The sequence below is a fragment of the Myodes glareolus genome, chromosome 1, assembly GCF_982192425.1.
Source record: "Myodes glareolus chromosome 1, mMyoGla1.1, whole genome shotgun sequence".
Classification (NCBI taxonomy): Eukaryota; Metazoa; Chordata; class Mammalia; order Rodentia; family Cricetidae; genus Myodes; species Myodes glareolus.
Genome location: NC_142026.1, coordinates 24,923,379 through 24,950,171, shown reverse-complemented (window position 1 = coordinate 24,950,171; position 26,793 = coordinate 24,923,379). Strand labels below are relative to the sequence as shown.

The 26,793-nt window shown below is 44.1% G+C and overlaps 1 protein-coding gene across 11 annotated transcripts in view; it reads right to left on the bottom strand.

Moving 5' to 3' along the window:
* Agfg1 (ArfGAP with FG repeats 1) overlaps positions 1–15,756 on the bottom strand; it is a 48,645-nt gene extending 32,889 nt beyond the window's left edge. For 3 of the 11 annotated variants that reach the window (XM_085697576.2, XM_085697587.2, XM_085697598.2), the window contains exons 1-2: positions 15,329–15,748; positions 2,036–2,129 (exon numbers count right to left, since the gene is read on the bottom strand). In XM_085697576.2, the coding sequence (XP_085553702.1) occupies positions 2,036–2,129; positions 15,329–15,495 (261 nt within the window). In that variant the 5' untranslated portion in view covers positions 15,496–15,748. Of the gene's footprint in view, positions 1–2,035; positions 2,130–7,642; positions 7,693–15,328 lie in introns of those variants that run through there. The other 8 variants (XM_085697573.2, XM_085697603.2, XM_085697569.2 and 5 more) reach the window with 6 other exon arrangements.
* Positions 15,757–26,793: the final 11,037 nt, after the last annotated feature.

The following is a 26,793-nucleotide window of genomic DNA, read 5'->3' as shown; positions in this document are numbered from 1 at the left end:
AATCTTAGTAATCTTTCCCATTGGTTCTGGGTGGGGCACATAGTTTTCTTTAGTAGTTAACATGTACACAACTGTAATACATGTAACACAGGAATAAATTATATGTGCATATGGTTGTATACACATGCTTCCTATTATTCGTTTGTTTGTTTGTTTGTTTTTCGAGACAGGGTTTCTCTGTAGCTTTGGAGCCTGTCCTAGAACTAGCTCTTGTAGATCAGGATGGCCTTGAGTATTGGGATTAAACGTGTGTGCGACCACCACCCGGCTCACACTTCCCATTATATAAACAGCACATGGCATATAGGTGAGTTCTGTTCAATACATTATTACAAGTTATACATCTCTCATCCATGGTGTTTTCCAGATTAAATTGACAATGTTTTCCAAAAGTAACAACAATCAAACACACTCTCTCCAGCACACTGAAACTCAAGCATGGTGATCAGAGGGAGAGGACCTAGGAACATTACAAAAAACAATATACTTTCTAATCTCCTAATTCAGAATCACTCATCTCCAGGCATAAATTCATTCATGTTCAAAATGTATGACACTGCCATTTTAAGACTAAATATATGTGTTTAAGTACATCACCTTTTTTTAAAAAAGATTGAGGGGCGGGGATAATCAGGCAAACTGACAAGATAGAGCACAGCGCTCTGGTGATCAGAAGAAGGCACCTCATCTTCTGGAGCTGGAGCTCTAGGCAGTTGTGAACTACCTGTCTTGGGTGACAGGAACTGAACACAAGTCCCTGTAAGAGCAGTATGTACTCTTAACTGGTGAGCCATGTCATCCAGCTTTGTAGTTTTCAATATGGTACTCAAATCATCTACTAACTCAAAATATTTCATCACTAGCCAAACTGAGAAACTTTAAAGTGTGGTCTATTCTCTAAATATGTATTTTAGAATAGTTCACAACTATGAATTCACTCTTCAACATTTTAGAAACAAAACACATGTGTATCACAGTAGGCAAATAATTCTATTCCATTTTGGTTTTAGACAGGAGTCTCATGCAGACTAGGCTGGTCCAGAATTTGGTATGCATCCAACGGTAACCTTAAGTTTCTGATCCTCTTGCCTCTATCTCTGAGTGCTAGGTTTACGTCTGTACAACACAATGCTTGGCTGATTAGTTAAAAAAAAAAATTCAAGTAATCATCCTAAAGCATTTGAGAAGAAAGAGAATACTCTTGCATACATTTTCTAAGAATGAACTAAGAGGTGACTAAAACCAATAAAATCTTAATACTCAACCTTTTTGTATCTAAGGTTACAGACACGCAACCAGCAACCAGAATGGTACACCAGACCTTACCAAGATTTAAGAAGCATTTCCTCCAGGCATAGTGGTGCACACTTCTGGTCCCTGAGGCAGAGAAGGTGGATGTCTGTGGTTTACAGAGAGAGTTCAGGACAGCTAAAGCTATACAGATAGCTAGACTCTGTCTTGAAACCTTCCCTCAAAAACAAAACAAAGCAATTCCATGCTCTATTAACGTCACCCATTTTACAATAGATCACTACTTTTATTAGTAACAAAACTCAAATCAAAAAAGAAGTAAGCCAACAGCACAGCATTACTGAGAGCCCATTAGAGGTCACAGGAACCAGTTCCCTAGGACACTATGCTGCCTTTCACAACTAGCTAAGCATGAGACATCACAAAAACCTAATTAAAATGTTAGTTAGAAAGGATGGGAAAGGTCTTGAGAGCTCATCACATAACTAGCTCACGTGACAGAGCTGGCACTTCTCTTTCCCTCCTTCCCCTCAAACTGCCTTCTACAGCCAACACTGCTAAGTTTCAAATACCCATGTCTTACCTCTAAGTAAAGTTATAAGTACCTAGGTTTACGGTAAAACACTCAGGCATTAGTTCGAAATGCATTATCAAATAGGAACTTTCTGAAATATCTAAATACAGAATACAAAAATAACACTGAGACAAGGAAACATCATTTTAAGCAACTTATTAAATCATATTAAAATGACCACAATCAAGTTAAAAATTGCAAAATACTTACTTCATTTCCATGTTTTTGCAAGAATTCAATTTCCTGTTGTGTAAATGTTGTCATGGAGATAGATTTCACCCTGTGAGGTGGATTTAATCCTCTCCTAAAAGATAAAATATTTTACAAAATTACTACTGCATATTTCTAAATTATTCAAAACATTTTAGTATACTTAAACTTATAAGTATTTTCATTCCATAAACATATTTAATATTAAACAATTGCTTATCATACAGATAAAGTGAATTTAATTAGAATTCACAGCATTAGCACTCAAACAGACACAACATGCCTTTGATTTACATTTAGTTTTGATTTTTATTTAAAATTATATCGTGAGCAGGTGCACATGCTGTCCCCACAGAGCAACATGTGTGGAGGTCAGGACAATCTGCAGTAGTCAGTTCTCTCCTCCAAAATTTTGGTGCAAAACGGAACTCGGGTCATCAGGCCTGGCAGCAAGCATCTTTACTCACTGCTCTATGTAGCTGGCCCAGATAAACTCTTTTTAAAAGTTTTTTTTACAAGGAATATAGAAAAGTAAAAGCTTTTCTGAAATAAGGAGAGGCAAAGCAGCAAAGTGAGAGGAAGTAAGCTCTGGGCAGGGGATTTTTTTAAGGTTAAAAATGTGAGTTGACTCAGCAGGGCAGGACCCCGGTGACCAGAGCTCCACCTCTGGAACTCACATCATGAGAACACACACATGACCTCTGACCCCAACACATGCTGCAGCACACACACACATACACGCATACCCAAAATAAATGTTAAAAAATTTAAAGAATAAAAAACAGTATCAGCAACAAATATCTAAGAATGAACTATATTATGCAAAGCAACTGGCCAGAAAAATGTAAGTTCATTTTTGTAAAATAAAATACTTACAAAGCACTTACACAGGTACTTAGTATTTCTAACAGTATGACAGACAAGACACTCTTTCAGTTTCATTGCTTAATTTTATTTGTAATAATGTGTGTATGTGTGGGACTGGGAGGTGTGTAGATGCCAGTGCAGGTGCCAGAGGCCAGAAGAGGACATAGGAATCCCTAGAGCTGGAGCTGTAGGCCAGTGTGAGGGGCTGGAAACCAAACTCAGGCCCTCTGCAAGAATAGTACATTCTTCTAGCTGCTGAGCCATCTCTCCAGGAGTGGGAAAAGGTAAGGAGGGAGATGTGACACCTTTCAAACCCCAATTTTCTGAAATGAAAACTTACAAATGTAAAGGTTAAATTTTCAGCAAACCTGTTTAAAAAGCAGATTAAACAAAACTGAACAAAAGCCTGGGCATGGTGGCGCACGCCTTTAATCCCAGCACTCAGGAGGCAGGGGCAGGTGGATCTCTAAAAATTTGAGACCAGCCTGGTCTACAAAGCAAGTTCCAAGACAGCCTAGACTACATAATGAGACCCCCGCTTCAAAAAAAAAATAAAAAATAAACATATCTGAGCATAAAATTACTGAGCTAGAAGATAGAAAGCCAAAAAGGATAACTAAGCCAGAAGGTAACATAAAGACAAAGGAAAACTATAACTAACAGACATCTAAAATCAGTTCTACAGCTACAGAGCTGAAGGAATGAAGATACATCTGAAAAGATAAATTAGTTTAATGGAACTGTAAAAAATAAAATCTACAGTTAGAAACAGTCAAAGATTTTAAATTAAATTATAGCCACTTTCCATAGGGAATGAGAATATTTTCTTCATGTGGAAATGAAATAAATGCTGTGATCCAGAAAAGCAAAGAAAAAAAAAATGGCAGTAATTTCAGACTTTAAAAAAAAAAAATTTTACCAGGAGACTTTTTAGTAAAGAAACTTACATCATACATACTTTAAAAAGCAAAACTATAGGCTGAGTATTGATGTCGCACACCTTTAATCCCAGGACTTGGGGGCCAGAGGCAGGCAGATCTCTGTGAGTTCGAGGCCAACCTGGTCTATAAGAGCTAGTTCCAGGACAGCAAGGGCTACACAGAGAAACTCTGACTGGGAATAAAAGAAAAAAATACAAAGAAAGGAAGGGACGGACAGACAGACAGACGGAGGAAGGGAGGGAGGGAGAGAGAAAGGGAGGAAGGAAGGAAGGAAGGAAGGAAGGAAGGAAGGAAGGAAGGAAGGAAGGAAGGAAAAGAAACTATACAAAGTTTGTGAGATGCAAAGGAATAAATACAGGCCCCAACAGACAGGCAAATCTAAATACACAAGGTCAATCTGTAAGAGTAAAGGGGGACACATTTAAATGTTTTAGCACTAACAATACTTGAGAAAGCATTTTGTATTTCCAACAGCTAAATAGTATCAAAGTAAAAATACGGATCAATCACAGAATGTTTAGTATGAACAAGAGTCTCAACAGTGACTACTAAGTATGGAATTTGTAGTTTCCAAAAACAGTGGAAAGAAAACATCAGGACAAGCCTGTTACTTCTCAATAAGATAAAACATACATACACTTGCTACTTGACCTTGTAGTAAAGATCACAAGTGAGATATAAATCTACTTTTGTCCCCAAACTTGTCTACTTATGTGATACGGTAAAATAAAAAACAGAAAGGGGCCAGCTACTGCAGGCAAGTCTGGCTTAACTATACATAAAGTGAGCAATCAGAAAGCCTGGTTCCATCATGCTATTCTCGGAAAGAACCAAGGACCTTAGCCAGGGGAAGCAAAAAAGCCTACTAGTTTAGAGTGTGGTAGTCGGCAGTTACAATAAAAAACAAACAAACAAAATAACAGTGTGTTGGGGGTGGGGTGGTTCACAGCTCTATGTCTGAAGAAGTTACAATGTTGTGGGCAATGTTTTCCAACAATGCCCAACACGGCCTACACCTCAGTCTGTATGTAGCCTGCTGGCTTTAACTCCCGGATCCTTTTGCCTCCATTTCCCAAGTGCTGGGATGACAGGTGTGCACCACCATGCCCAGCTAGCAGCCTGTCTTTTCTACCTACCAAATCTCTTAAAAACAGAATCCTGGTCTGGGCAGTGGTAGCGCACGCCTTTGATCCCAGCACTTGGGAGGCAGAGGCAGGTGGATCTCTTTGAGTTCGAGGCCAGCCTGGTCTATATAGAGTGGGTTCCTACACAGAGAAAGCCTGCCCCAAAAAGCTTAAAAAAAAAAAAAAAAGAAGAAGAAGAAGAAGAAGAAGAAGAAGAAGAAGAAGAAGGGAGGGAAGGAAGGAAGGAAGGAAGGAAAGAAAGAGAAGGAGGGAGGGAGGGAAGGAAGGAGGGAAGAAGGAAGGAGGGAGGGAGGGGGGAAGGAGGGAAGAAGGAAGGAGGGAGGGAGGGAGAAAGGAGGGAGGGAGGAGAAATGGATCAAAACCGACATATTCTTAACATGTACTCCTGGCAGCTGATGCCACTTCTCCTCATGCTCGTCATCAGATGAATACAGTCAGTACAAAACAGCTCATTGTGACATGACTCATATATTTGATGAAAGTATTGGGCAAAAAAATATCATTTTTTCAGAGCTAGTATTAATAGCAATGCCCACCCTGAACTCTAAAAACACACATTTTTAAGTCTCCAAATTTGGGCCAACATTTTTAGACTCATTTAGTAAGTGCAACATTGATGTTTTGAAAGCATGTATGCCAGTTAATTGGCCTTAAGTTCCAAAGTAACCTGCCAGTACAACCCAATATGTTTCTGCAGTATAATTAAGTCACATACAGATCCCCAGGAGTTGTTTTAATGACCACCACCCAGGTATGACTGTAACCAGATGGTGTGACTCACTGAATATGTCTGCCAGTATGGTCCTAACTATGCCTCAATCTTGCAAATAGTCATTTGTTCAATTCAAATGCCAATCTGTGCTAGATGAGTAAGAAAGCTCATTTGGATGATTTATTAATTGTTTTTCCCCTGCTGAGAGAGAAGCTGCTTAAAATACTTTAATAAGCTATGGAAATGTATATGGTTGTTAATACTACTGTCAGAAAGTAATAAAGTTAAATTAACATTAGGTATATCCTAAGCCTAGTTATTTACTAAAAAAATCTCATATTTCATATTATAAAAATTACACATTTAAAATCTAAAACAGAAGATGCTTTTAGTAAGTTAAGATTCTTTTAACTGTTGGCTCTTGGACACCTATGTACAAGATTGTTCATTTATCCAGAGTGCAAAGTCAGCTTGCCTCTCCCTTCCCCTTCCCTCTCTCTGTAAATAAATGACACAATAGTTATTTTGTTCGTTTGTTTGTTTGTTTTCTTAGAAATCCACAATCCCAAGATTCTTATACTACTCAGGGCAGTCATCTAGAAACCAATATTCAAGTAATGAACCGATGCACAGTGGAACCGTGAGGAACAAAACTAACAGCATAAGATCTGCACTGCCCCACTGGAAGGACAGCAGAATAAAAAGATTAGCCCACAAGAAACAAGGAATGAAAAACACGGCAGAGACCGTACAAACAATGTTGTTCTTGAATAGCAAACATGCCAAACCAGGGCCTAAAGTTACAGCCTCTAAGGAAACTAAGGCAGGAAGGTCACCTGAGGGCAGATGTTCAAGACCAGCCTGGACAATACAATATGAACATTCTGGACTCTCCCAGATGTCTCTGCCTCTGGTTGTGCTCTCCCTCACATCTACAGTAAACCATCTCCTCCACCACACCTAGGAGCCATGTCCTTCCTTATTTATTTCCTTTTCTTAATTCAATAGCAAAGCTGCTGACAAACCAAGACCCTTCAGCAAAAGTCTCCACAGTCAAGAGTGAATGAAATGGGAGTATTCCGATGGATGACCGAAACAAATACAAATTCTAACAAGACTAACTTGTCCAGAAGAAGTAGCTCAATAACTACTGCCACTGTTTTCTGGTTTGTGTGTGAAAGAGAGAGAGAGAGAGACTAATCTGGGTCATGAAATAGTAACTATACCTATCAAGTGTAGGATATTGAACCTGTAAGTACTGACAGCTGTTCAGATTTTTTTCTTTGTTTTTGTTTTGCATCAAAAACATCAGTTAAGGGTAAACTAAATGAAAGCTTTCAGGAGATGCCTCTTTTAGCAAAATCAAATTATCTGATGAAATGATGTAGTCCCCATACTGCGGAGCAGCATTCACTAGATGCTGGGGAAATCTCCCAGTCATTACTCAATTAAAACTTAATTTTTAACTGTTCTACAGAAGGACCATTCTGGTAGTTTTTGTTTGTCTAGAAATATAAAATACTTATGTAAGGAAATATTTTAAAAATATTCACCAGCCTATAGTGGCACAAGCCTTTAACCCCAGTACTAAAGAGAGAAAGACAGATGAATCTTCGTGAGCTAGAAATCAATGTGGTCTACACAGCAAGTTCCAAACCAGCTGGGTTATATATGAGACTATGCCTAAAAAAAACTAAACAAATAAACGGGGCCGAAGACATGGCTCAGCAGTTAAGTCTCAAGTGTTAAGAGAACATACTGTTCTTGTTGAGGACCAAGTTCAATTCCCAGCACCCATGTCAAACAGTTACAACACTCCACCTCCAAGGGGATCTGCTATCTCCGGCCTCCAATAGGACCCCACTCCCATGTGTACACACACACATACCCCACACTCACCCAATTAAAATTTAAAATAATCTTTTAATAAATGGTACTTCACCAAAACAAAGACCATGGTTCAGAGTCCACATCCATGAGAATCCATCATTCTGAGATACCTAAGAAACTGTCATAAAGAAAGGCCCATTAAGAGAAATTCCTCTGGCCCAGGGAATAAAATTTCTTGCCTATGTGAAGACCTAACATTCCACTTGAGCCAGGTCAATCCCCCAGATCAAAGAACCATTCCTAGCAGGCTCACCTTAAGCCAGGCTAAAGAGATAGGTGGAATTAGTACTTTAATTGGAGACTGTACTTTTCCTCCCTAGAATCCCATCCCTACTGCAGCATCTTACCAGGCTATAGCCACTAGCCATGCGGCTTCCTAAGTCCACCCACTTTTCTGAATCATTGAGAAACAGTGAGACTTCTCCCCTATTCTTTCTCTTTCATAACCAAGCTTCCCCTAAGACCAGGTATGCCCCAATACTCTAGGCCTCCTCACTCCTGAGTCCTCCTCCCCACCATGACTGCTTTTCTACCACATGTCTGGCCTCCATGCCAGTTAAAGGGCGTGATTTTCTCTCCTCCTTCACAGCTTGCCTGCCTGGAGTTTTTCTTTTAAACTCTAATCAAATTTTCTTTGAGCTTCCATGTGAGCCCATTTTTAAATTCTTTTATGAGATTAAGAGTGCCATAAAGGGACCCTGATTTCCTCTGTATCAAATTCATTTATGTTAAGCTTAATTTTTCTAAAGCCATAACACTTGATATTAAATGATTCTTATAAGTTGGGCGAGATAGTTTAAAAGCAGTCTCACCAGAATTCATTTTTCTATCATCACATAAATGCAATAACTTATTTGCAAAATGTTATCACTACCAAACTGCCATCAGACAAAAAAAGGTAGATATATCCTCATTTAGGCTGTTGTATTTAGCTAAGTGAGCTTTAATAGGAATTGTAGGTAAAACATTTCTTTATACAAAGCTGAAATTTGTGTTTTAAAAGGCTATGACTTAGTAACTATCTAAGAGTGCTTATGGAAATTCAAGCACATGGATGGAAGGTTAGCAAGTAGAGCCTGCTACCATGCTGACGTAAATGGCTAAACATTTTACAATATAAGTAATTGATCTGAAAAACAAACAAATCATTGAACTGCTTGCTTTTTTTCTTTACCAACTCATTCTTTATATGTAGGCTTCATCTTTTCAGTATCTGGGTTAGTATTCAGAAGAGTAACTTTATGTTAGAATGATTTAACAGTGTAATTAACTTTACTGTAAGTAACGGTGAATGGACACTGACCAGAGGTCTCAGATTTGTATATATGTATTTCTCACGTGGTAGCAGAAGACAACTACTTCTCAGTTCTCCCTTACCATGTGGGCCTCAGGTAGGCTATCAGTCCTCCTAACAAGTGCCTCTCTCTACCCACTGAGCCTCATTATTTTTGCTTTTGAAAAGGAAAGAAGAAAAGGCCTACCACAAATGAACAAAAGACCTACATCAATAGTCAACACTTCAAAACACAGTTCAGAACAGCAGAGATTAAGAACAAAAATACCTAGATAGTGGTGTCGCACACCTTTAATCCCAGCACTCAGAAGGCAGAGGAAGGTGGACTTTGTTGAGTTCAAGGCCAGCCTAGTCACCAATGCAAGCTGCAGAACATCCAAAGAAATTCTGCCTCGAAAAACCAAAATAAATAATAAATAAATGTTTGTTCCGAAAAGGGAAGAAAACATGACATAAAGAATCAGTAATAAGAATGGTTATCACCGAGCCAGATGGTGGTGGCACACGCCTTTAACCCCACCACTCAGAAGGCAGAGGTAGGCAGATCTCTGTGAGTTTGAGGCCAGAGAGAGTTCTAGGACAGCCAAGGCTATACAAAGAAATCCTGTCTCAAACTAAAAAGTGCGGGGGGAGGTACCACCTGAGACCCCTACGCTGAAGAAAAGAAGAGATTTTTCAGCCACCTCATTTGTAACAATAATTCCCCATTCATCCTTAATCAGGGAAATACTAGAGGGCCCAGAAAATAGTTCAGAGCTATAGAGAACACACAGAATGAAACATCCCTAGACAGTAGCTGTACAGAGGCCTACAAAGCAGCACTGCCAAAGCAGATTACAAACCTTACCCAGAAATGTTTATCAAAAAACGGTAATGTAATTGATACAGGCCGGGGAAAGATGACTCAGTAAGAACACTTGCCGGCACAGCACCCACTTTAATCTCCACCCTCCAGTCACTTCAGAAGCTGGGGTGCTAACAGAGGCCTGGAGCCCCAGGGCTGAGGGATGGAGGTGGTAAGTGGCTGTCTGGGGATTGGTAAATGCAAGCCTGGCTCTGGGTTCAGAAAAATGAGGTGAGAGCGAGAGAGCAGGCATCCCAATGTCCTATTGCCTCCAAACAGGAGCACTCACCCATTCAGAAGCAAACTAATGTGTCTTATCACATTGAAAGAAGCTTTATAGCTCAGTCACAGATAATATCTAAAAGCTGAGTCATTATCCATCCACTAAAGCAAAACAATTCCAAAGGAAGAAAACTAGACAATTACAAATGTGAGGAGAGGATTAGCTGTATAGGCAAGGATGGTGAGAACAGGAAGGCCAAATCCTACCTTTCTCCTACAGTAAAAAATTGGGAAGAAGCCAGGCGGCAGTGGTACATGCCTTTGACACCAGCCTGGTCTACAGAGCTAGCTAGTTCCAGGACAGGCTCCAAAGTTACAGAGAAAGAAGCTACAAAGAAACCTTGTGTGTGTGTGTGGGGGGGGGGGGGGGGGGGGAGTTAGGAAGAGTCAAAACTGGGGGAAAAGAGAATAGGAATATTATGTTAGCTAAAACCAATAAATATGGAAGGAGCCGAAAGGGTTTAAAATATCTTTTATGGTCATCAGAAATTAGGGTCAGGGCTGGTTAAGAGCTCTTGTTGCTCTGATAAGACTATTGTTCACAGTCCTTACTTTTCAAACTTGTGTGTAGTGTTCTTTAAATAAGAGTAAATTCTATTTAAAAGAGAGAATAAATTCTGTAAAATAATACAAATTCAAATTACTCTTCAAATTTAAGCTTAACTAGCATATACTTATAGATTATTTTCTTCAGCTGGTAGGAAAAATAGTCCTATAAAATTTAAGACCTTTTACAAAATTCAAGAATTTTAAGATTCTTGACTGTACAAGTTGAGTAGCAACCTTTAAGAAACCAGTACTGAGCCAGGTGGTGGTGGTACATGCCTTTAATCCCCGCACTTGGGAGGCAGAGACAGGCAGATCTCTGTGAGTTCGAGGCCAGCCTGGTCAACAAGAGCTACTTCCAGGACAGGCTCCAAAGCTACAGAGCAACCGTCTCGAAAAACAAAAACAACAGCAAAAACAACAAAAAAAAAAAAAAGAAAAAAGAAAACACTATTGAACATGTGTTTAAAGACAGAACTAACAAAATTAAAAGCTTGGAAAGAAAAATGAAAAAAAAAAAAGATTTCACATATTCCTACATTATTAGCCCCACTAATTTTCATTCTAATCCACCAAAGGGCTTTCAGAATTCAACAAAAAGTGAATTAAAGACAAGAAGCTCTAGACATGACAATTCTAAGAACGCTTCCTTTTCTTCCACAGGTGTACGGTATTTCCCCAGAAGAAACTCATCACTCCTTCACTGCAACAAGCCTACATTATCTTCACAGTGACAATCCAGTGTTTCCATCCTCTCCTCTTGAAGATAACAGCATCAGATTCCTGCTGAGTTCATCCCGCTCTCCTGGAAACCTGTCTTCATCACATTCCTTAGTGCATGCTCCAGGCTGTTAAGCAACCTTCACGGAAGGGTATAATTACAACCTCTATTTCTTCAAACTATTTATGAAATTAATCAAAAGGATTAATACTTCACTGAGAAGTCTTAAACGAATTACCTTCCTACTTTGTTTTTCAAGGCAGGGTTTCTGTGTGCCCTGGCTGTCCTTGAATTTACAGTGATCGGCCTGCCTCTGCCTCCCAAGTGCTAGGATTGAAGGTCTGGACCACCACCACCCAGCACCTTCAAACTTTTAAAATACACATCATCCCCTGTGTTTTGAACAATTCAAATGCCCTTCCTATCACCACAATAAAGTAATGCATTTTCTTCTCATCATGTAAAGTCAGCCCTATTCTCAAATACAATGTATTCAATAACTTATACAGTACACTTAACAACCATGAGCACACACAATATGTTGTCATCACAAATTTAAAATCTGAAGCCAAGGGGATGAATCCAAGCCAACATGTACATTATATACTATATCATCTACATAAGAAATACATAATTATTATTCCATTCTTCCTGAGTTGTTTCTCCAGCATTATGGCTTTTCAAAGACAAATATCCTCAGGAGTTAGTTTCTCCAAATGCTACAGCAAACATTCCATGGCCACAAGTGCAGCATCACTTTTTCTTGGCAAGAATCTGAGGATGGAGCATGCAGAGGGCACTGGCTCAGGGCAGCCAGTGACTGGCAGTCCAACTAGGCTCAAGTGCAGTTTGTGGCTCCAGGAGCTGGGGGCAACCATCTTTTCAGATGAGAGGAATGAAATATCATTTAAACCCATCAGCAAATTGCCTTCATATTTTTGAGTCAGGTTTCAGGTTACAGCCCAAAACTTGGGACCGACAGACTCTGATGAAAGTGCTTCTCATACCAGTGTCAAACTTTCTGTTCCCAATCCCTGGGAAAGATACCTACTGGGCATCTATCGTATTCCAGACATTGTATGAGGTTCTCTTCAGTATGGAAAACAAATTTGAAATAGAAACTTATTCTTCATATATGAGAAACTGCTAAGAGGATATTTTCAATATTAATAATGCAGCTTTTTAGAGGCAAAATGAAAAGCACTGTCACCTAGCTCCTAAGTACGCCATTCTTCTACTACATGAAGCTGTTGCTACCTGAAGAGCTTTGAAGATCTTTCCTCAGACATCAACTCCTCTGTAAAGTCTCCAAGCCAACCTTCAAATTCCAAGGATAGCACAAACATAAAGGGAAAAAATATTCCTTAAAATAAAAAATTATACTGGGAGTCCAGAGAGAGCTCAGTGGCACCTGCCACAAAGCCAAACAACCTAGTTCAATCTCCAGGATCCACATGGGGAAAGCAGAGAGCCGAGTCCCTCAAGACATCCTTGTACAGGCACCCAAGCCACACAAGTGCTATAGTGCATACAAATGCATGCACGCACATGTGCACAAAAAATAAATGTATGTGCGTGCAAACAATAAAAACAAGGATAACTTTAAAAATTATACCAATAAAACTGGCGGTGGTGACAAACACCTTTAATTCAAGCATTTAGGAGGCAGAGGCAGGCAGATCCCTGTGAGTTTAAGGCAATCCAGGTCTACAGAGCAATTCCAGGACAGCCAGGGCTACAGAGAAACCCTGTAAGGACAAAAAAAAAATTTCACTGATAGATCCCATATGTCTCAAGTTTCTATTTTCTTCACATTACACACTTGCTGCAAGGAATCACTTTGTGCTTATAAAGAGCTCTAAAGACTTGAAATTTAGAACAATAACATACATACAGCTGGATGGTGGTGGCTCACACCTTTAATTCCAGCACTGAGACAGAGGCAGGTGGATCCCTGTGAGTTCAAGGTCAGCCTGGTCTACAGAGCAAGTTCCAAGGCAACCAGGGTACAAACAGGAATTCTATCCAAAAAACAAAAAAACTGTAAATAAATCATACAAACGTAAATATGTATTCCAACCCAAAGGCTCAAATGCATCAAAGAACCTCATGTTTGGCAGAAATAGGACATACTTCTTAAACACACATCAAAATACACTTAGAGTGCATGACTTTAATCCCAACATTCTGTGAGATCGAGGCCAATCGAGGCCAGCCTGGTCTACAAGAAGTTCCAGGACAGGCTCCAAAGCTACAGAGAAACCCTGTCTTGAAAAATAAACGACAAAAAAAAGTACACTTAGAAATTAGATTATTAACTTAATTTTGGAACTGAAGTTGCCTAGCTTAAGTGACTGTAATGTACTAATTTTATTTCATTTATAAATAAAAATCATGAGCCACACATACTATCTTCTATTTGCCATGCAGTTGTGGCAAATTTGAGTTGTTTCCCTACCTACAAACCTGAAAGAAACCTTTTGGACTCCCTTACTACACTACTCCCAGGTTCACCACAGAACCCTGTCCTTTTTCTTTTCTTTTTGTTTGTTTTATTTTGTTTTGTTTTTTCAGGACCACGTTCCTTTGTAGCTTTAGAGCCTGTCCTGAACTTGCTCTGTAGATCAGGCTGCCCTCAAACTCACAGAAATCCTCCTGTCTCTGCCTCCCAGAGCTGGGATTAAAGGCATTAAAGGCAAGTGCCAAAACCTCAGGGCTCCCTGTCACTTTTCCTACTGCTTTTTCATTTTCCCCATTAGAATGTAAATGCCAAGGGACCACCACGGCCATTGAAGCATTTATCACCACACCCTAAGCTTCCTGGAAAACCTAATAGATACCACCCAAAATACTGAGAAGCTCCCGGAGAACCAAGGACACCTCCTTGTCCAAATTTAAAACTGGGGAAAGAAGAGCCAGTACTGGCCTTTTGGCCACATCCAACACTTGCAACTGGAAGTTTTTTAGAAATTCGTTTTCCCACGTGTTATGTACTTTGTTATTAATCTCCTAACAAAACTGTGAGGAGGAAAAAGGCTCAGCCGGTCAAAGTGAACCCAAATATACAAATCATGCACCCATGGCCACAGACAGACAGACAGACAGACACCCATGGCCACAGACAGACAGACAGACAGACACACACACACACACACACGGTAAGATTTTTGTTTAAAGACCCAAGGAATATTAACTACAAGCTCATTAGTAACTTATATTGAATTCACAATCACCTGCAATCTTTCCAAATGAAATTTCACAGGAACAAAAGTTCCCAGCAAAACACAGCTTAAACAGAGAAGCCCAGACATAAGCTACCTGAGTAATTTCAGGCGGCCATCTCCAGCTCCTTCTTTCTCAATATTGTCTCCCCTGTCCCCATTTCTCCATACAGTCAGGACACTTGGCTACTGATCCAGAAAACTCATCAACCTCCATCCTTATTTTGAACCACACAACTCCTGATACCCCACTCCCAGTAAAACTTTCCCCAACTTGGGACACTTGGAGCCATGCAGTCACAACCCTCGTGCTTTTGCTGCCTACCCCCTCAGGCAGTTAGTCCTCTCAGGAGAACTTTTCCCCTGGGAGTCACATCTCAGCCACCGAGACGTTTAAATGCGGCTCCTCGCCCCCTCCACCCCACCACAACCCCCCCTCTACACGTCCCAGTTACCTAGGTGCCGTGGACCAGAGAAAGATCCCTAGTCTCGGCGTCCTTACTCTCTCCCTTCCCACCGGCTCCGCGGCGCCGGGCAGATGCCGGGTTCCAAACCGCAAAGCTGCAGGACGCACAAAGGCCCTCCAGGGGCTTCTCCGGGCCTGCGCCCCCCGAGGCCGGGCGACGCCCGCTGAGCGGCGGGAAGCCGGGATGCTCAGCCAGGCCGGTCGCTCGCTGACCCCGACCCCACCCACGCCCCACCCACGCCGGTCACCCCACGGCCCGGCCAAAGCGAAAAGAGCATCCTGAACCCCGAGGCCCAGGCCGGCCGTATCCTAACCGGCCCCGCCGCCCCGGTTCAGTACCCCCCGGGCCCCCGACCGCACTCACAAGCTGCCCGAGCAGGAGGTGCACACGAACGAGCCGACCGTCATGTTCACGTAGGTGGGGCCGCGCTGATCACAGTCGAAGCACTTGCGGTTGTGCGGCAGCCCCGTCATGTCCCGCAGCATCTTCAGGTGCTTCTCCTCCTGCTTCCGCTTCGCGCTGGCCGCCATGGCCGCGGCTCCGACCGACGAGGCCGGCAGGGCCAGGAGCCGGCGGCAATGCCGGGGCCCCGCGCTCCCTCCCACGGGCCGCCCTGGTCGCCGCCGCCGCCGCCTCCGCCCTCCTCCGCCCGCGCGGGCTCCGGCCTCGGCCTCCGCTCGGTTCCGCCCGGCTGGACGAAGCGTGGACGCTGCGCAGCGCGCGCCGACCGGTCACACCAACCGGCCGGCCGGGACAACTGCCACCGCCACCGCCACCGCCGCCACCACCGTCCGCCGCCACCTTCCCGACTTCTCCTAAGGGGGAAAAGACAAGGGAGGGGGGAGGAGCGGCAAGAGGAGGCCCGCCTCGGGCGGCCAGCGGCCAAGTGCGGGCCGGCGCCCTCTGCTGGCCGGGAGGAGTCACTGCCGCCACGCTGCGGCAGGGGTCGGAGCTGGGCGGGGTAGGGAAGACACATTGGTGACAATAAATAACAGACCTTATCCACTGGGCGCCTGGACGTGCGTGCTAAGCGCTTCGCACCCTCCCGGCAGAAACGTTTCCGGAAGCTTCTCGCTGCTTTAGGGGCAACCCCAAATTCCTCACTAGCAAGAGTCTAGCCTCCTTCCACTTCATTCCCATTTACTCAGCCACTCTAGACTTTGGTTTGCGCTCTTCACGCAGCAAGCGCAGCTTCTTTTTCATTTCTCACCTTACTGTTTTCTGTGTAGCAAGCAAAGCTTATCAATATCATCGCTCCTGACATTTTGGAAGAGTTTAATTTTGGCGTCGGGGCTGTCCTAGATAAGGCATAGTTTTGAGGGAAGCTTGCCTGGCCTCTACCCACTAAATGCCGTGACCAAATCCCTCTCTTTCCAAGGTACGGCAACCAAAAATCCTTCCTTACATATTGCCAGACGTCCAGGGAGGTTGAGTGGAGTGGGAGCAGCTCCTACTTGGGCAAGGCCAGATGACCCCTAGCAAGCTAAGTCACATTGGTCATATGAGATTCAACCGCTCTCTAGCCAGACTGACCCAGATCTGTCCCTAAGGTTGCAGCTCGGCTCTCTGGGAACTGCTCTCTGTCAAGCTACTATGTTTACTGCTTCCCACCTGCTCTGGACTCTCCTTTCAGGCTCCAAATGGTCTACCCCTTGTATTTTCTTGGCTGCTCCACCCAATATGCCTTTCAGAACTGATGGCTCGGAGCTCCTTGTTTGTGGAATGAATGCATAGCACGTAACGGACGATCTTCATGGTTGAGCTTTGAGCTAAGCATGATTGGTATTTCCATGCCACCAACTGGGAGTATGGGACGCTAGGCTATATTTACTTGGGTAATCACCTACCGAAGCTGGAGTTCCACCCCTGTCCAACTGCGACACCTACACCTACCTCTTGGTCTCTGCAGGAAATCAAAATCACTGCCAGCTCCTAAGGCAGTGAGTGATTGATTCTCAACCCAAGGCTCGCCACCTCTGTGGGGGTTCGAATGACCCTATCAAAGGGGTCACCTAACACCATCGAAACACATATTCACATTGCTATTCATAACAGTAGCAAAAATTACAATTATGAAGTAGCAACGAAAATAATTTATGGTTGGGGTGTCACCACAATATGAAGAATTGTATTAAAGGGTCACAGAATCAAGAAGGTTAAGAACCACCATCTCTGCCCTCATTTCTTAAAGGAGTACGGGAAGAGTCAGAGAGCTGAGTTACAGAATGCCATCCCTGCCCCCACCACAGATGGTCTGGTTTTCATAAGAGGAGAATTCAAATTTATAAAGCTTGAAATGCTGAGTCAGCCCAGGGAGCTAGCAGGTTAGCGTCACGTTATTAATAACAGTAAATGCCTTTAGTATTAAAAGAAGGGGGCAGAGAGGTTGACTAATAGGTTTCTGAACTGTTTCTTTTATGAAAAATATTAGACAATCCAGAAGTCCTGTTCACCCTCAACAACTATCGACTCATGCCTCATCTTGCTTTATTGACACCTTGTCCACTCTCCTAATTTAAACTGTAGCTATTGAATCATTTATCTTAAAATGCATCCACTTACAGAGCTTCATACTTTCCCTGGCTGCTAAATGTACAATTGTAGTTAGGTGGGTATCAGAGCAGGGTCCAAGAATGGAATCCTATGAGGAGATTTCAGAGAGCTTGTGGGAAAACTTCAAGAAGCCAAGAGTCCGGGGACTTGTGTTTCTTTCAAACCACAAGATGGTTCTTGGAATGTGTTTTGTGCTCCTCCCGGGTGTAGCTTACAGGAGTGAATTTACTTCTGGGTTTTGTTACTTACTCAGTACAGCCGGCTAGTGTTTTCATGTTCACGTTTTCACCACCGGAGGCTTGTCTGCCACGTGCTGCTTGCCCATGTGATTGGACACTTTTCTCGTGTGACTCTTCTTAACCCACAGAGTATAAACTGTCTGGTGCTCTGAATAAAGCCGGCTAATGCGTGAGACTTCAGTCGGCCTCACTTATCAGCTCCATTCTCCTGGATGCCACCACCTCTAGAGAGGTAAACAGGTAGCATACGTCATAGAGTCTCTCTCTGCTCACTCTCTCTCTTTTCTCTAGTCTCTCACGGTCTGTGTCGTTTAACAAATCCTATTCTCTCTTTCCTGTAGCCTCTCACTGTGTCATTAACATACCCCCAGTCTCTCTTTTGTACAAATAGGAGGTTAGATCTGTGTATTTGTACCTGGTTCAGTGTAGGCGAGAGCACTGTTTTCCCATTAGGAGGTACATAACAGGGCTATCTTTTCCCATTAGGAGGCACATAACAGGGGCATCTTCCCATGACATTAGCAGTCCCTGAGAGCTAATGTCTACAACCACTGACAATTACAAAAGAGTGATATTCTGACTCTGTCCTTCCCATGTCTTCATTTTTTTTAGCTGAAATATTTCTGTTAAAATGGTCAAAAACCAAAGTCAGGCCCTGGGACACGTCCCTTTAATTCTAGCGCTCAGGAGGCTGAAGCAGCTGGGTCTCTGTAAAGTCAAGGCCAGCCCAGTCTTCACAGCAAGTTCCAGGCCAGCTAAAACGGCCTGGTGGGAGGTGTTGCCTCAGTTCATCAAACAATAAGAAAAATCTTCCCCATATCTACTAATTACATATCAGAGAGGCAAGATAAATGTTTGACTCCTTGCCTTTACTCTCAGGTATCCAAGGTCCTCTGTTGGCCTCATTTCACCTACTTGCAGTGATGACTGTTCTTAAGTATAAGGCAAGAATCTAGATGGATATATGTGACCCATTACACATTGTCGTTGCTGGCATCATCTCGTCATTGGCCAGTAGAAGACTCTGAGTAGGCTCTTGTGTATTCTGACCACACTTAGACTTAAGAGCCACTGAATTGTATTCTGGCAGGACCCCGGGCTGACACAGACATAAGTACATGCAGAACACAGGGCTATAACAGAATAAAAATGCTAACCCCACTCTAACGAGAGGACGCCACCATAGTCGCTTACTCATTACCAGTAAATCTCCCACGCCTCCCCCCCCCCCACACACCCCTTCCCACAGCCCTCGGCTTCTATCCATGCGCTTGTCATTTGTCTGCCTCCTGGCTGCTCATCTCTGCATCTGACAAAGACCATGATAGGAAGGGTGGATAGCCACAGCTTATACGGCCAACTAAATGAGTGGCTGTGTTTGTCGTGCATTTGTCATTGAAGAGGCAGGAGTGATGATTTCCAAATGATGGATGTAGAGCCAACTGAAATTCATGTGAAGTCCAAGGTGTCTCATCTGAGAATAACTGGCTGGATGTTAGGTAATACATAAGATCAGCACCAGTTTCTACTTCAGAGAATAACTTATAGGAAGACTTTATTTATTTATTTATTTATTGTCATTCCTTTAACCCTCTCAAGAGCACCAGAGATATTAGTATCCCATTTTATAGACAAGGAAACTGAGGCTTTGAAAGGCCATCTTGTCTGAGGTCATACAGTCAGGACTCAAACCCAGATCTGGCTGCGAACCGGCTTCTACTTCCCCTGGCACCGCCACACTGCCTTTATTGGTTTTGCTGAACAGAACTTACCTTAAAAGAGGTTAGTTCTGCAGCCAGAATAATCTTTTCAAAATGGAAATGTAATGCAGGCATTTCCCACGGAAAGTCCACCCCCTCCCATGTGAATGAACCTTTCAGTGACTTCCTGTTTCTTTTAAGATGAAAGGCCAGGGGTCTTCTTCTTCTCTGTAGCCCAAACTGGCCTGAAACTCACTGTGTGGTCTAGGATGACCGTAATTCTGGTCCCTCCACCTCCACCTGCCCAATGTGGGATTACGAACTTGTTCCACAATGCTCAGTTTTATGCTGTATTGGGAACTGAACCCAGTGCCTTCTGCATGCAAGACAAGTACTATACTAACTGAGCTCCAACACCAGCCTCCCAAGAGGCTCCTTACCTACCAAATTTCTCCCTGGCCCAGCACCATGTGCTCTGGGTACCACCTTAAGTCTCCATCATTGCTCTCCAGCTCTATGTCTCACTTTTCTGTGCCCGCCCTCCCCACAAAGGGCCTTTGCACACATGATGGTTTCACATCCAAAAGTGACTAAGACCTCTCTGTCCTGTCATATCCATCATGGCCAGCTAAGATCTTGTTTTGTTTTTAAGACACACACACACCCAAACACACACACACACACACACACACACACACACACACACACACACACACTATGTAGGCTTTATTCAGAAAGAGTCCAGGTCCCAGGTCCCAGAGGTGCATTATTTCTCCAGCACCTAGCATGGCCCTGGCACTTAGAAAGGGCTCAATATATTCGTTGAGGGAATAAGTAAAGGCAACTACTGACTGCCAAACAGTAAAGCTCTTCTCAGAGGCAGCAGGGCTCCGCATTCTGTTTGTTGTTCGGCATTCTCTGCTGTTTTGGCTCCTAGGATGGGGACAGTTCAGCTAAACCTTCAGAGGTTTTATTAAGGAGCTTGCAAATTCTGAAATCAAACCCCCAATGGGCGGGGGGAAAAAAAGAAAGAAAAAAAAGAAAACCACTAAATCTTGAATGCTGACTGGCTTGCTTCAAGGCCCTTTCCTGTCTTATCACCAAGGGTGAGTCAGAGAAAATGTCCTGAGCAAACCCTGCTGTTTGGAGAGGCCTCAGGGAGCCAGAAGTCAGCTGCCAACTCATCCTCCTCTGCCCCGCCCTCCATGCTGTAGGCCGGGCCCAGAGGTGGCGCTTGGAGAGCCACACAGGATAAGCAATAGCAAATCTTACCCTGTGTCTGGTGGAGGTTTCAGCCCTTGCAGCTTTTGAGTGGAAAAAAGAGGGCTTCCCCTCCATGGAGAACCATGCTTCAGACTTCTGACAATGTCTGTTTCCACAGTGACACAGAGATCCACTGATAAAACACAAAGATGCTGTCAGGCACAAACCTCTCCCCTTGGCCCTCCTTGCTATCTACAGTATTTTCTGAGTTAACATTTTTAGTAGCTTGGACTTAGGTAGTGAATAGTGCGGTTGCCTCATTTTGCTTTCTTGGGTCTTCAAGGTCTAAGTTTTATGTTACTTAGTGTTGATTAATGTGACTATATATGTATACATATAAATACACATATGTATATATACCTGTACATATATATACATGTACACATGTGTGTATATATATATGTGTGTGTGTATGTATATATATTTATATATTTATTTTGGCACATGGTTATGAGGGTATGCTGATCTAACATGGCAGGGGAGGCATGGGTTCATGGGACGAGGAGTGTTTAGTAGAGGTTTGTTCGCACGGCACAAATCAGGGAAGAGAACAACAGGCTGGAAACTGGGCCAGATACTGAGAAGCCTGCCCCTAGAGACCAAGTTCTGCCCACCATATCCCACCCCAACCCTGGGGAAGGACTCCAGAGCCTTCAACATAATGCCATGGATGCTTCTGCATCACCTCTTCTAACCTCGGAATGGTATTGTGGTCCTCACGAGCATGGTGTTAAAGCCTTGCATCCCCAACCACTCTGGAAACTGAGGCAGGAGGATGGTAATTTCAAGTCCTGCTTTGGCAATTTATTGAGCAGCTATCTCAAAGGTTTTTGTTTGTTTGTTTCATCTTGGGTTTGGTTTGTTTCTTTGATGACAGGTCCTGCACTTGCCAAATACACGCAAGGTCCTAGGTTCAACCCTGGTGTGTCGGTTTAAGTGAGAGCGCCCTGCAGAGGCTTGGATATCTGAACACTTGATCCCCATTTGGTGGTACCATTTAGGAGTTTGTGGAAACTTTGGCACAGGGAGCCTTGCTGGAGGAAATCCATCTCTAGAGGTGGACTTTAGGTGTTTATAGACTCACCACACTTCCGGTTTGCTCTCTTGGCCTCTGGCTCGTAGTAAGGTTTGTGTGAGCACTCAGCATCCCGCTCTGCCACCTTGCCTGTCACTTGCTGCCCTGCCTCCCTGCCGTCCTGGACTCTTACCCCTCTGGAACCGTGAGGCCAAACAAACCGTTTCTTGGTAAATTGCCTTGGTCATGGTGTTTTAGCAACTGAAAAGGAACAGATGTGCCTAGGTACCACAGAAAAATAAATTTATCAATAAATACGCTGCCTGCTGAGCACATATCATCCAAAAATATGAGTCTATGGGGGGCATTTTAGATTAAAAGCTTGACAGTATAATTGCTTTTTAAAAGATATCTTCATTTTGAGGCTCCACTTTGACTTTTTTTTTCTTAGAACCTCAAAAAAACAAAAGTCAAGTAAGCATAAATTCTCTATGGGGTTAGCTCCCCTCACCCTATCACTTCCAAGTCTGACTGTCTCGCCTAGCCCCAGAATTTATAGCCCAGATCCTCTAAGAGGCCTCCAAATTCTTTTCCCACGCACTCGTTTGGGCTGGATGTTGGAGAGCTTCCGTCTCTTAGATTTCAGATATTCCTTCACCTCATTCTCGGGCGATTATCCGGTGACCGAAGCTGGCTTTGCAAATAGGCAGGTGTCAACTGGCAGCAAGAAGAGTTTATGGGGTAGGGAAGCCAGAGTTGTGGGGTTTCCCCTCTGATGACCATTTTTCCCTCCCCGTTGCTTGACTTTTTCCTGCTTTTGGCTAAGGAACCAATACCCATCTCTATGGCCCATAACGCAAGGGAAATGTTAATGCTGGTCCCTCCTGGCCCCACAAACTCCTCCAGCCCCACCCCCGCAGATTCTGCATGGCGAATAGTCGCTCATGCTTCATGCACCATGAAAGAAGAGTCAACGTGATATTTTCCCCTCCTCTTCTGAGAGTGCCTCTCTTCGGTTGTGGTCTGATTATTTTTTTTTTAGCATCGCTTCCTGGCTTACTCTTTCTTCTATTTTCGAAAAGCAGTGTGCTAGAAACGGGGAGAGGGGGGACGAGGGCAGAAATGACTAAGAATCAGCAGTCGCGTGCACTTCCTGGAAAGACAGGGTGCTTTCTGGGTGCCGTGTGTCAAAACCAGACACCCGAAAGGTGTGAGCTCCTCACCACCAAAGCTGACAGGTGGTCAGCGGGCTGCTGCCTCTCTGTCGCAGGTGTCTCTCTCTCTGCAAGGCCTGCACACTAAGCTCTTCCTGTCCTTGTTGCTTCTCCTTGAATTCTCTTTTCTCAGAGACTTCAGGGACCTGGTCATAACCTTTGTGTTTCTTAATTTGCTGGGCCATAAAAGATACTCCAGTTGGTTAACAGACCCCACCGAAGGTCATTCCCCTTAGCAGAAAAACAGGTCCTAGACCTTCAAGGGAAGCCAGAAGAGGCTTCTAGTCTTCAGCCAGCGCCTATGTACTGAGCAGCGGCTATCTGCCAGACAGGAAAGGAGACACAGTGTCTCATCTAAGCAGGAGGCTTGTGCCCCATGTATAGTGTAACGGGCCAGATAGCTCAGATGCCAAATGAAGCAGGGTAATGGAATGTACAGTGAAGGAAGTGGGTTGCACGGGCTGGTCAGATCAGTCCCGAGCAGGTGAAGAAGGGACACTCCTCAGAGTTTCCCATCTGAGAAATGACGAGCCAGCCTGGAGACTCTGCGCCCAGCAGCCTTCCTTCTCTGCCGGTCTCTGCCAGAACCAAGACTCCCAGGCTGCCCTGCTGGCCCGTACGGAACTTGAATCACAGTCTGTGGCAGCCAAGGAAAAGAGAAAAAGCCTCTGCCTCTGCAACAGGAAGAGTCTGGGGTAAGAAACGCTCCATTCACGCTGTCAATGGAACGTTGTTCTTGCCCAGGACTGAAAAGAGAAAGGGGAGCTTCCCTTCTGGCTCAGGGGAAAGAAAGATGCCTCTGTGGGCAAAAAAAAAAAAAAAACCTGCTCTAGTTGTCAGAAAAGAAAACCCCTTAGGGCTTTCTGGTCCCACTGAGAAAGGCAAATGGACCCTTCCCGTAGCTCCTCCATTTTAAAGGGAACACAGAGAGTGATGTTTTATCATTACATTTTGTGTATACATGTGTGCACATGTGTGTGTGTGCATGTACACACACACAAGTGCCATGGAACCATGTGGGGTACTATGTGGGGCTCTGGACTCTTTTCCTCTGTGTAAGTAAGGCACAGGGGTTAAACTCAACTTTTCAAGTTTGAGGCAAAGCGATCGCTGGCCCAGATAGACGTATCTTAAAAACGGGTCTCTGAAACACACATCGTTTTTCTCACCAAATCCCAGTGATGGGCAGTGGCTCTTGATACAACTTTGGGGGACCTGAGCATAAAGCACGTCTTCCGTTGAGCCGCTCATGTTGCCATCACTGCTAAGATGAGATTTGATTTGATTTGCCCAGAACTGCATACCTGACCCCTCAATAATAATGTCCGACACTTCCGGCTTCAGCAGTCTTTGCAGGTCGATTTTATTGCTATGATCATTTTATAGATAAGAAACTAAGGCTACAAATGAACTGATCTCTGTGTGGAGGTCCTGGAGCTGGGAAGCTATGGAGCTGGGGTTAGAAGGAAGGAAGTTCTGCTATGGAGGCCATAATTTAACCACTGTATCCACGATGGTCAATCTGGCAGGATCTAGAGTCACCTAAGAGACAAGCCTCTAGGCATCTCTGAGAGGTGTTTTCTACACTATGATAATTGGTGTGTGAATGTCCACCCAAACGTGGGTAGCGCCGTTCTGTGGACTGAGATCCCAGACGAAATAAAAAGCAAAAAGTGATCCGAGTACCTCTCTCTCTCTCTCTCTCTCTCTCTCTCTCTCTCTCTCTCTCTCTCTCTCTCGCTCTGATTGTACAAGGTAAGCAACTGCCTCACACTCCTCCTGCTTTCCTCCCCCACCACGATGGGCTGGACTTTTAAACCCAAGCCAAGATAAACTCTCCCTTCCTTAAGTGACGTTTGGCAGTACTTTGTCACGGCCATAAGAAGTAAAGTCCGCAGACAGACTGGTCTCTGTTGAAACCTCTTCTTAGGAATTCAACCCTATTCTGCGTCAGACCAGGAAAAGGCTGGTGATGAAGTCCAAAGGCAAGTGTCCCTCTTCCCAGTTCAATCTGGGGACAACTCTGAACTGGGCGTGTTTGACCGGAACTGCTGTTCTGGAAGATGCTGCCCCTCTCCCAAAGCCTTAGACTGCTCACGGGAAAGAGTTTTCACTTGACGACTTATTCAAATCAGGGAAGTTACCTGAAATTCACACACAGACACACACACACCCCAGAAACCCCATGGGGAAAATCCTCTGAATAGCCACTCTGGTGATTGCTCCCATTCAGATCTGCTTCCGGTACAGTGCTGAAAGATTAGAGCAAAATGGCCGGAGAAATGAGGAGACCCCTGGAGCGAGTGAACAGGGGCATGCCTACAGCCGTTTTTTTTTTACTGTAACTAATTTTACAGTAAAATCATTGATTATTTAGTATCTCAGCCCCGAGGCTACTAAAGCTTCAGAAAGTGATGGTTAGGCTTGCTTGAGAAAATACACCCAGTGCAGCGCCCCCTACCACTCATGAGCATTACACCCTGACTTCTCCGGGTTAAAAATGTACCTAAGTCGTCCTTCACCGAGTGGGTGTCACCTCAAAGTCATCATATCCACCACCGCTGCAGTTTGGTTGCAATTTCAGGAAGCCTCTGGAAGTGAAAAGCCCTCCCCGCTCTTCTTTGACGAGAGCGCTACCGCACTTTGATTGGCTGGCGTCACCGCGGTCCAAGTGGCCTGAAAGTCACTCAGTGGCCTCCATCAAGGACTCGGCTTTACTCAGGCCATAGTTTTTGTTTGTTCGGAGTAAAGATCTGATGAAGTTCAGTTCAGTCCCTGTGTCAGACGAAATGCCCCCCCCCACCGCCGCTAACCACAGACGACACGACGTGTCCGTTTATTAATGTTTAACTGGAGGAAGGAAGTGCAGTATTGTGTCTGTGTGTTTTTCGGAAATGGCGTCCACTTTTAATTGGCCCCGTCTCTCCCGTGTGTTCCTGCCCCTGAGGAGACAGGATCGCAATGGCCGACTTTGGTTCATTCTCGGTTCCAATCCCTCCTTTAATATGTTGGACTCTCCTGTGCCTCAGTTTCCTCGCTTGAGAAGTGAGGGGGAAATCTTACCAACTTCATGCAGTTGCTGTGGAAATTAAACGACCTCATCCCTGGTTTAGGACGAGGAGGAAACCGGCTCACCATTCCCACTGCTAGGTAACAGTTAGGACTCTGTTGTGGCTCCCGAGGGCATGACACACCTGCCCTCTCCACCAACGCCAGGACAACTTCCAAGTAGCAACCTTTGCACCTCTGAAGTGCAGTTATATCTTGTCCTCTTCAGGCCTTTTACAGACGGGATTAGCCCCTCCTCTTGTGGTTTGACTGCAGATAGGTACGAAGGCAAGAGGAGCCTCTTCAGTAATGCTCAATATGCTGTCTATGCTCACGTGTCCTGCCTGGAAGGCCTGTAAATGGGAGGGCTCACTCCCTCTCTAGTTCCTCACCCGCACTAGATTGCTCTCGTCGATCCCAGGTGGCTGGGAGCTGTGCCCTTGTTTGCCTAAACGAGCCTCTGACCTTGCCTCTGTTCACACGTGACTGGGTCTCTGCGGTTCTATTTAAACTTCCCGATGGCTTTCCTTGGTGCCGCTGAGGCCTAGAGACCTCTCTTTCTAGGGCAGCAATCTCTCCTAGGATTTCTTTGAATAGCTGCACTCCTACGTCTGTGGCCATTTGGAATAATTAAGAGCCCTGAACATCCTTGCTTAAACGGTTCTTAGGTTGGCAAAGGCTAGGACAACTCTTTGGAACAACTCTTTGGAAGTTTCAAGGTCTTAGAACTTCTGTCTCTATTCTGAACCCCTCTCATTCACTTCCTCTAGATCTACCTACTTGTCTGAATCTCCCC